General features: G+C 41.8%; 1 protein-coding gene across 1 annotated transcript; it reads left to right on the top strand.

The window, feature by feature from the left end:
* The first annotated feature begins 2,086 nt into the window (after window positions 1–2,086).
* LOC124349032 (epoxide hydrolase 4-like) lies at window positions 2,087–7,071 on the top strand. The gene is made up of 7 exons (XM_046799525.1): window positions 2,087–2,523; window positions 2,678–2,802; window positions 3,498–3,610; window positions 5,058–5,229; window positions 5,323–5,465; window positions 5,959–6,109; window positions 6,351–7,071. Exons 1-7 carry the CDS (start codon window positions 2,299–2,301, stop codon window positions 6,451–6,453), a joined length of 1,032 nt encoding a protein of 343 aa, XP_046655481.1. The 5' UTR covers window positions 2,087–2,298; the 3' UTR covers window positions 6,454–7,071.
* The last annotated feature ends 4,259 nt before the right edge of the window (window positions 7,072–11,330 follow it).

Raw genomic sequence — 11,330 nt, 5'->3', positions numbered from 1 at the left:
TAAAAAAGGAAAAGAAAAAGAAGAACGTTGAAGCGAAGAAGAAGACATGTTGGTCGGGGAGGAAGAATAGAATTAAAAGGAAAAGAAAAAGAAAAACCTCGGGTTACTGTATAGTATAGATCTGACTGAATAACCAACCGCCACCACCACCACCACCACCAGGTGAGCGGATGGAATACAGGAGCCTCGATAGCCATCTATAGCGATTGATGTAATCGTACATATAGACTGTCAGCAATTTGAATATTCAGGGCTTATCTGATTGGAACAACGATCCTCCTCCCTCCCCTCGAGAAAAAAACAAAACAAGAAAGAAAGAAAGGAAGTCACTATCGAATCGGACCATCCATCCGTTCTCAACCGAGTCACTTGTTTTTGGTTTTGTTTGGTCTAAGGAGAGAACGAACGGATTTCTGACTTGTTTTGTCGATTTGTTTTTTTAAACCCCCCCAAAGTTCATCCAATCAATTGAATGGATGAGTCTTTTTGTCTATTTGAATGTTTGAAATCAAAGCGAATCCGTAACGCCCGCATTGTTGCAACGAAAAATCAGCTCACAGCAAATTCAAATGATGTCGTTGACATTCCCATTCCTTTTCTCTTTGACGCGCTTCATAGGAATCGGATCCGGTCTGTTTAATCGTCGTCAGCATCAAAGATCGATCCCGTAGCTATTTGGCTTTTTGTTGAATTATTTATTTTTATTTCCATTTTATTATTATTCTTTTTATTTTCTATTTTCTTGTTTTCGTTGTCAATCTGCTGCCACCTATTGATGGTTGATGAAATAGATTTTAGTATTCCGTTGTAAAATATCACCGCTAGATGACAGGAGCCTACGACGTCAATATTGAAAAATAGAAATGGTCATTTTTTCAGTTTTACAAAGTCGTTGTACACCTTGAAATATCTCTGTACTTTGCCTCGACATTTGATTGAATTGGTCATACAAATGTGTAATGTAATCTCTTGTCAACAGGTCCATTGTACTCTGATCTCATCTCTACATCTGCAGTAGCCTTGCTGATAGGATTGTTTCAGTCGACTCAACAACCTGATAAGGTAAGAGTACACATGTTCGGAAAATTCTCTCAAATTGGTGCGCGTGTCCTCAAGTATTCCATCAAAAATGTTTTGTCTATCCGATCGCCCACAAATCTGCATATCGTTTGTCACAGAGAATTAGAGACAGGTCGACGACATCTTGACGATGACAACTGTCGTGGGTTATGTCACGATGGTTTCCCGGCCGTCAAACGCAATTTCGGATTTGGCCAACCGAGATTTTAGAAAATGATGAAACGTGAAACTCTTGCCAGTTTCCCGTTTCGAATGTCAACTTTGCTATAGACTTGTCTCTCTCTCTCTTTGTCAATTCGCCGTCTCTGGCGGTTCTCGGGAACTCTTTAGGCATGTATGGCACATGATGAAGTATCCACGATGGACTAGAATAGAACCAATTGTAGTCCTCACTTTGCCATTTGAACTGCTCGTCCACGATGGATGGAAGTTTCCGACTGATTTTCAATTTTTGACGAGATTTCAAAGTGGCGGCTATATTCTGCAGCTTCGGATATTCTGTTTGAACTTTTGTTTGAGATCAAAGTTGTCCCATTGCATTATTACGAATTCGACTTGAGCATCCGGTTGCACTTATTTTTTCAATTTTAAAATTAAAGTAGAAATGTTGGCAATCGCTCACTCGGAAACGAATCTTTGAGTGGCTCTTTTTTTTTAAAACCGAGTTGGAATCGAGACCGCCAGGTGACTCAAGTTGTTGTCCTTGATCTGTCAGCGAATGACAACAACATTTTAAAATTTTAAGTTTCCCGCTTCGAAATTTTTTTAAGAAAAACCCGGCGAAAGGGACAAAGATTTCAAAGTCTAAAGTACGTCGGTGAATAGTTGAATTTATGGTCTAAACTCCGTCTGTAAAAAAAAGGTACGTACGTAGAGATTTCGGTTGTTTTTGTCTTCTCTCTTGACTGGTCCTCCGGGAGCCAAGTCCGGACTGCAGTGACGTTTGCCCGTCGAGAGCGCGCAGCAAGTGAGCGGATAAGGCGATAAGATGGATGGATGGCTAGTATATATACGAGTCGACAGCGATCGGGAGCAATTCCAAAAGTCGAGATTAGTGGGGTGCCTAGTCGCAGTGCGACTGTGGGATGAGGGGCGATTGAAAAATAAGGGCCGGAAAATCACAAAAAAATCACATCCGTCGTTACCTGAGCTGTTGTGGTCTTGAAGAAAAAGCTTGACGTGAAAATCCGTTTCGCTGGTGTTACTTTGTCGTCAACGATGAGATCGACAAAGCCGAATTTGGCCGTTCGAATTGCGGTTCCGTGTGTCGCCTGGGCCCTGTCTGCCGGAATGACCATCGTCCTCCTGCCGTTTCTTATCTTGTTCTGGCTATGGTCGGCCATCACCGACTACTCGGACACTGTCAAAAAGAAGAACAAATCCAACAGCAAAGGATCACTCGTCTCACGGGGCTTGGGCGCCAGTCATTTCATTCAGTTAAAGGTTCTTTTTTCCTGATTTTCTTTTGATCCTTTTTTGGGGTTGTATTTTTTTATATCGGGGGCTTTCGCAATATTATGCATGCTACTTAAACGTGTCTTGTATCTCTTTGATCCAATTTCGTCACCAAAATTTAAATTGTGCGCGATGCGATAAGGACGTGAGCATTCACTACATCGAGGCTGGCGACCGATCACGACCGCTAATGCTATGCCTGCACGGTTTCCCCGAATTTTGGTTCTCCTGGCGCCATCAGCTCAAAGAGTTTTCTACTACCCACCGGTACTACTATCCAATACGTTTGAATATTATATGTAACATGTTTCGTGTGCATCGTAAAAAAAGCAACTACAAAAATCAAAACGAATGGCGCTAGTAAAAGATAATAAAAAAGGGGGAAAATAAAGATATTTTTGAAATAGTTGCTGTTGACAGCGGATATGGTCGACTGCTGGCGCTCCTGTTGGTCGTCATTTCTCGTTTGAAAAGAAAAAAAAAATCCCGGGGTTCTCTCCATGCGACACGATTCATCAAATTCTTTTGGAAAGAAAATCGGGTGTTAATAATAAAAGTCGCTCGTAAATCTATCCCGCTTCCAGTGTCGCCCCAACCAGACTCGATAGAGCGTCTGGCTGTTGTTGTTGTTGTTGTTGTTTGCTTTTCTCCTGTAGAGAGACACTTTTGATATTATATATGGAGAGTCCGCGTGTACACTCTATATCCAGGTTGGCTACGTCGAACGCGAAATTGATATACGACCCATTCTATATTGGTCGAGGCCCAAGTAAGAAGAAGAAGAACTCGTTGTTGGCGAGAGAAGTTATTTATGATTATGGCCATAGCGCCCCATCTAACCCGCGCTCCTTCTCTCACCTTTTCGTCGTTTGAAAATCCCTTATTTGTTGTGTTTATCTTTTGCGTTCTCCTTTGTTGTTGGCTCTATTGACGTTTTCTCTCTTTTTGTTTGGGACTTAAAGGGTCGTAGCGGTGGACTTGAGAGGCTACGGAGATTCCGACAAACCCAACGGACGGGACGCTTACAAAATGGACAAGTTGGTGGATGACGTCCGCCAAATCATCGACATTCTAGGTATGTTTTTTTTTTTCTTTACCAACCATTTAAACCTGCAGAAGAAAAGAAAAAAGAAAATAGCAGAAATGTAAAATAACAAAACAAACTATACGAGGATGAATACGATGATTTGTTTATTATTCAGTCGCGAGCGGCTGACTGGAAAATTGTTATGTGCCCGTCGTAGACGTAGAAGGTGGTCATTGAAAAATCTACCGAGATTTACGGTCCGGGAAAATCGTTTTTTTTTTCCCCCATTTCACGTGTGTCTCTGGTTTCCCCTCCCGTTGTGAACGCAGTGCCGGATGGGATGGGATTTGCGGTGGGAGGAGGAAATGGGAGAAACGGAATCGTGCGGTCGTAAATCCGCCCTTTTTTAAAAACAAAATGACAAGAGAAGTCGAGAGAGAGAGAGATCTTTGGTGACCGATAGCAAATTGGCCCTGCACAGTTCGTATACTTGTACAAGGGATATAAGGAAGCTACAAACAAACAGTAATAATAATAATCAAAAGATCTCTCTGGCAGCGTTTTCCCTTTGAACCGCGCTGTGCTGTAGAGCTCGTTACGCAACACTTGCCGAGTTGTACGTTATATATCTACTCTACAACGCCAACGTTGAAATCAACTTGGCTTTTCTCATTCTCTTTGATCCCCGGCAACAGCCAACTGTCTCCTAGTTCCGGTTTCTTCTTCTTCTTCTTTCCACCCCTGATTTTCCAAGCAAGACGCGGGCGCATTCCTAATATGAGAAATGTCGTCTGTTTGCACAGGCGCTAGATTGAGAGAGAAAGAGAGAGACACCCTGGAACTTGTACACTTTCCCAAGTTGTTCCTTGGGAAATAAACTTCTTTTGTCCTTTTTTATCTCTGAAATTTTTGACGAAATATTCGACCGCGGGACATGAAAGAGATGAGAGAGGAATCCTTATTGTGTGTGGTTTTGATGCAGTGTCGGTCCCTATCCCGGACGAGGTGCAGTCACTACATCTAACCCTCCCTGAGAGGTCTGGCTCTCTTCATTCTCTCCAGCTCGCATGTTGAGCTCCTTATGCTAATGAAATGCTGCTTGAATATTATATACACAAAGGCTTTAGAGAGATGGAGAAAACATTAGCATTACTAGGACGATTTGTCCGGCTTCGTGTCTAGTGAAGATAAATCCTCTAGAAGTTTTTGTCACTTTCTTTTTATTTTTCTGTTTGTTTCTATTTTTTTGAGAGGGGAAAGGCCAGGGACCTGACAGCTGTCCAACGTGTGTAGTACGATGTGAAAAAAGGGAAACGTTCAAATTGATTATTGTAATGATTTTTTTTTACTTGGCCGATGGGACACAGAAAACGCTGATTGAATCGTTGTGATGATGAGAGAGGAGGGAACTCTCAAGTGGCCATCATTTGTCGGTTGTTTTTCTTTTCGTGTGGTAATTTTGTGGGACCGTTTTTTCTTTCCTTTTTCGGTATAGGTAATGGCAAGTGTGACGTCCTACTGGCTCACGATTGGGGGGCTGGAATCGGTTGGGAATTAGTCATCCGCCATCCGGAATTGGTCCGACGTTTTGTGCCCATGAATTGCCCCCATCCGGCCGCCTTCGTCGACATCATTTCGACCGAATACTCGCAAATTCTCAAGTCTTGGTTAGTTCAATCCAATTCGCCATATCCAATTTTCTCCACTCAGCGTTGGCATTCAATTTTTGTTCTTGTTGTTTGATGTACACACACACACAGGTACATGATTTTCTTCCAATTGCCGGTCGTTCCAGAAAAGTTACTCACTGCATTCGGGGCGTCTCTCTTCTGTTGGGTTTTCCAACGTCCTGGACTCGAACACAAAGACGCCAAAGCCTATTTGGATCTCTATCAGCATCCGAGTAAGTCCCTTTTTTTTTCTTCTTTTTCTATATCTCTTCTTATGACTGTGGTCTGTCTAGCCTCTCTCCTATTCCTACTCCCATCGAACTAGCGACACAATAGCCAACACACACTCTATTCATTATCGTCGGAAAGGTCTAAACTCCATTTATTTATATAATACGCGTTCCATGTCGCTGTCAAACCGAATCTGGCTCGAATGGTTTCTTCTTTTTTTTTCTTTCTCGTTCCTCGGTTATCGTCCCCTTTGGAATGCTGCAGACGAAAAAGTTTCTTCCAGACTGGAAACCGCCAGATTTTTTGTTTTTTTAATTTTCATTTGGACATGGAATGTTGTTTTTCTATTATTGATTCGTCTATCCGTAAAAAAAAGGACTCGTGCTGCTGCCGTCCGTGTCTGAGTGTCGTCCGTGTCTTATCTGATTTTTATTTTTCTATTTTTAACTCAATCAATATTTTTGACAAAAAAAAATAACAAAAAATATATTTAAGGTGATTTGACTGGTCCGATCAACTATTACCGGAGCATGATCGATCCTGATACGATGGGTCAGCCGGGAAAGAGAGTCAAAGTACCGACCTTGCTTATCTGGGGCGGCGAGGATCGTTTCCTTAACATCTCAATGGCTCATCGATCAGCCAAGTATGAAATAATCATCTTTCTTTCTTTTTTCTTTTTTTTTAAAAATAATTGTAATGTCATTCCAAAGAGTGGGTGGGGGTAAACTTTAAAAAAACTTTGCTTTTTTCAACAAAAATCATTTCTGGATGCCTTTTGTACGTGTTTCTCAACTAGAATGACGTTCAAAGAAAAACTGGAAAGTTGATTTTTCTTTTTCTTTTTGTGTGGTTGTTGTTTTTCTTTTTGATTCTAACGATGACAGATGGGCGGAAAACTTCACTCTTGGCCTGATTCCCGAAGCGTCACATTGGGTGCAACAAGACGCTCCCCGCAGCGTCAATGAAAAAATTCGGGAATTTCTGTAAAAAAAAAAAAAAACAAAAAAAAATCTTTAAAAATTCAAAAACTTGACTCCGAAAAACAAACTTTGTGTGTGGGATATTATGAAAAAGTTTCTTGACTTGCGCACGTACAACCTTATACTCTCACCCCCACAAAGTAAACATGTAATTCCAAGGTTCAAAGTATATCACAAAAATTCGAGTCTTCAAAAAACCCCCGAGTATAAAAATGTGAAATGTAATTTATAGCCGACGTTGATGGATCTATTCAGGTTTCCCAGTCCTTCCCTCATCTTTTTCTTCTTTTTCATTTTTTCTGTTTTTATTGCTGTTGTACTACACACACACCACCTGATGGTTTGATTGACACACCACCTCATAGGCCTAGACTTGTTGATTTTCTTTTCTTGTCGTATAAGTCTGAAGCTGAGAAAACATTCCCGGAGATGTTTTGGGACGAGACGGTCCGAAAATCCCAGGAAATGAAGAGATTATTACAAGCTTACATGTACAACTTTTAGATGGACCTTTTGTTATTTTATCCCCCACTCCGGAATAGATTTCCTCCTCCGCTGTTGTTGTTGTTGTTGTTGGTTCAGTGTCTCTGACTGATCCACTTGGAATACAACTAAAACATTCCCATCTCGTCGACTCTCTATTGAGTGGCATTTGAGTTTACAGCGGGAGCAGCAGCGATGTTCAAACGAGAGTCTAGCTCATATATATACACAACAGCTAGCTCTTAATGGCCATTGTTTGTTTGTCTTCGATTCCCCTCTGTGGCTCATTCACGCTCACGACAAGATGTCTTTTTCTTTTTCCCTAGCTAAAGTAGTAGCTCTTTCCTATATTTTTGTGTGGAGTTTTTGAGCTCCTCCTTATGCACTCGGCCGTCCTCCCACGTGTGCATACTTGTAGTAGTACTGTTATAAGGCTGTCTCGTTACGTATCATTACCGTGTCTAACGCACCGAAGAGAAGGGAGGCAACCAGCAGTACCACATACTGCGTCTTCTATAGACTCTCTCGGTGTAGTACTATCTTCTTTTGCCAACAGTGACAGATGAGAATGGCGTTGATTGTCAACTTAATAATCCCTCCATCATTTGCTGAAAAGAAGAGAAAACGTTATTCTTCCTCCCCAACTTGTTTTCTTTTATTTTCCATGATGATGTAGGTATTATTATTGTTTTGTACCGAGGGCATTTTTCATGTGTAGTATACGTTCCTCCAATCTGTTGTGTCTCGAGTACGTTCCGCCGAACGGTGGCACGGCTGGTGGCACTGGCTGAGGTTTATAGACACGTCAATCGATCACATCCCCGGATCCTCTCCTTGAGAAGCGTGAGTCTAGTAGATGGCGTCATAGTAGTTTTGAATTTTCAAACACAACCAGTCTCTCTCTCTCTTTCTTATATCGTTATAACGGGGAAGAGTTCCTTTTTTTCTTTCTTTTTTCTTGTTTCACTGAACCGTGACAACATACAAGAGATCATAGACCGAGACATGCTGTATACACGAAAAAAGAGAAAAAGAGAAAAAAGAGTTTGAAGGAAACAGGCGAAATGACTTTTCATTTTGAGAGAGAGACGGGCAGAGAGAGGATCTTTGCCCGGTTGTTTGAAAGCCCAGCTGCCAAAAGACGGCATAGACCACGTGCCTTATAAGTTATATGTCGGAGAGAGTGCGCCCTGCAGTCTATTTATATAACGCGCACACGGCACACACACACACATCGGGAGAAAAAAGAAAGAAACTTTTTTTCAGATTTTTATTTCTTTTCTTTTTTATTATTTTATATACCGCGTGTACACTTTGATTGGAGCCAGCAGCCCATTAGCAGTAGATTTCTCGGCCCTTAACGAGGTTCTTTGGTTGGTTGATTTGTTTTCAATTCTCTTTTTTTTTCTGATTCTTATTTGCTTGCGCCAAGTGTTTATTTTTCTTAAAGCCTCTCCCGAACAAGTTCAAACATTCCTGTAGAAAAAAGAAAGAAAAATCTTTCATCGCCGATCGATTCCAGCTTTTATACGATACGACCCCCGCATTAAATAAAGCGCTGCAACTTTCTCTCTCTATTTTCTCAATGACGAGCGCTGAGATTGCAATTCTCTCTGCAATCTCTCACTCTCCGCCGTCCCAAGTACTATTATACGATCAAACTCTCAATTTTCTTCTCTCTCGGCTGTGGTTCAATTCAATCATAAAAGCGCACGAGGAAAAGCCGACTTTGGATATTGGAGGAGGAGGCCGTGACCGAATTTCATTTGAAACTACGGCTGTTTAAATTTTGTATTTCCTTCGATTGAAAGACGATTATCTAACGAAATTTTTTTTTTTCAAATACTATTCCGAGGCCCGTGAGTGGTCGTGGAGATGATATTTATTGCATGATTGTCGCTTTCTATTTATCTGATCGATACGTTGACCGACAAACTGTTTTTCTGTGTACACATGGCACATGGTGGGCCGCCTATTCCGCTGGGGAAACTTTCGCTCAACGATTTATTTAGTTCGCTGCTTTGCGACGATCGTATGGTGGGCAGCGTGAAAAAGAAATGAGTCTTTTAAAAAGACTTTTTCCGGCCAATAATATAGTAACACATGGAGATAGCCCTGTGCTCGATGTGCTTGATCTTTGAAATTTAAATTTCCCGCTAAAAAATTCAATTTTTTTTTTCTTTTCAATTTCGGGTATCGCTTGCAGTCCTTTGATTTTCTTAATGTTAAGAGTTCACATGTTAATAGGCCAAGCTGTCGGATCACACCCTAGTCAAGAAAATAGACATACGTAGGTCTTATGTGCTTAACTAATGAATTTGAGTACGGATATACGGGCAGTTGGGGACGTGTAATGAGCGCGGGGCTATAAATATAATCAAGATATTTATTATTATTATTTTTCTTCTATTCGGATGGCTGTGACGAGTGACGGGAAGACGGAAGCACGAGCCAACGTCTCCAAAGGGAATATTTTTCTCCCAAAAAGAAAAAAAAGTTGAAAGACTTGTCGTCACCTCAATACTATCGGAGAAGAAGAAAGTGAGTGAGGCTTTACTTTTTTTTTTTTACTTCCAGTATATACACGATGATGAGAGTGTGTGTACATAAGCCACGGGCCCCCCCATTTCTAGATCGGCTGTCAGCACTAGCACCATCCCATTGGCAGTAGGCGGCCAGAGTACGAGTCCCATTGCGACCATTCCATCTCGTTCGGAAACTTTATTGCTTTCAAAGCCCCGAAAAAGTATAGACGTACATGTCTATATAATAATACCGAAATTTTCACCGGGAAAAAAATGTGTTTCTCACCTTTTAAAAGTGACTTTTCCCAACCAACTGCCGTTAGTGCAACTTTTTGGCGACCCTATAGCAGCAATTGATTGATTCTCTACGCCCATTATTTTTCACGAGCTCTATGGCCATTACCTGCGAATCGGTAGTGTGCGTGGTGTCGGTTTTTCGCCATCACACGTCAAACTCTTTTGCCGTAGGATTTCTATACAACCCGACGGATCCATTACTGTGGGATAAGGCCGGCCGAATCAAGTCATCAGGTCCTTTTATGTACACACAGTGTTATATATATGTACTATTCCGTTGGATGGAACTGTGAAGTATAGACACAACAAAAAAATCGTTATTACTACTGTGCCCATATATCAATCTAATCCTTAGTAGCTACTTGTGTTGGACTGCCCAGCACAACGGATGGATCGATCGGCCTTTCCCCCCCCCCCCCCCTCAACACAAAGCCAATCCGCAACGCGCTGGCATTTCCCGACTCTTGATTCTATTAGTCTACGGATCGAAAAGAGATGGAAGATAAGGATTGACTTGATTAAGGATTTTTTTCAGGAAAAAAAAATATAGAGAGAGGACCTGGAGGGGATGGAGAAAAGAGCTCTTTCCTATACGTGTGTCATTTTGCTGGCCTTAAAATATATAGCCGATGGGGGTAACTGTGAATGCGGCGCTGATGTCATTTGTGTCGGTCAGGGTCCAATCAAATGATGATGATGTCCAGTCGTCTCGTCCTCTGCTCTCCCTTCTCCCTGCTCGTATATAATTTCCATTTGCCGGATGCCTTGACTTATTTGCTAGAAGCTCTCCTCGGCGTGATGGGATGTAAATCATAATCAGGTCTCGAGTCGTTTCCATGGCGACGCCACCATCCCACCCGGAATAAAAGAAAAGTAGAGAAGTCCCTGGTAAATGTAATCAGGATCCCTATCTGAATAATCTCTCAAAAGAATCTCTGCGCAATGAATATTCCCCACGTTCAATCTCTCATTTCGTTCAGAAATGTTCAACTGATTTTTTGAAATGGAAATGTTTCCAGCCAACTACAAGAGCATTTAATAATCAATCAATGGAGAAGGACGGGCTAAATGTGACTGTCGTCGTCACACAAAGTTTGTACTCTCTTTTGTTTTGGTTTCTTTATTTTGCTCATTCCCTCACGCACAAGAGACTTTGGGGACTCGTCGTACGTGAGTCCTGACAAAGAATCCTGCCGAACGGTAAAAGAGGGGGGGGGGGGGGGGGGGGACCATCGTCGCTACTGTCCGTCAAAATGAAAAAAGCCCCAAATTTATTTCCACCTTAAATCCCTCGTGTTGCTCGCTGATCCCGTCAATCGACAGTCAAAGTGGGATCTACTGCCGCTCCTACCCATGTAGGCCGTGAGCCAAAAACAAAAGGTGAAGACGGACAGGAACCAGGAGCACAGTTTCTTTCCCCCCTCTTGTCTGGAAATCTTTTTTAAAAGTAGACAAAAAAGAGGAATTTTTTGTTCTTGTGAATCAACTGTGAATTGTTAACGACGTCTTTTGCTTACGACGTTTGATGTGTTCTTGATCCCTTTGCGTTGATCCTGCAGGAATGAGACCAGCCGTTAAA

The sequence above is a fragment of the Daphnia pulicaria genome, chromosome 7 (assembly GCF_021234035.1).
Source record: "Daphnia pulicaria isolate SC F1-1A chromosome 7, SC_F0-13Bv2, whole genome shotgun sequence".
Classification (NCBI taxonomy): Eukaryota; Metazoa; Arthropoda; class Branchiopoda; order Diplostraca; family Daphniidae; genus Daphnia; species Daphnia pulicaria.
This window is presented reverse-complemented; position numbering and strand designations above follow the sequence as displayed.

Excerpts from the sequence above, each read along its gene's own strand:
- LOC124349032 (XM_046799525.1), top strand. The coding sequence starts at position 2,299 with ATGAGATCGACAAAGCCGAATTTGGCCGTTCGAATTGCGGTTCCGTGT. Across the intron at positions 5,466-5,958 it reads GGATCTCTATCAGCATCCGA|GTGATTTGACTGGTCCGATC; the intron begins GTAAGTCCCTTT and ends AATATATTTAAG. Across the intron at positions 6,110-6,350 it reads ATGGCTCATCGATCAGCCAA|ATGGGCGGAAAACTTCACTC; the intron begins GTATGAAATAAT and ends TAACGATGACAG.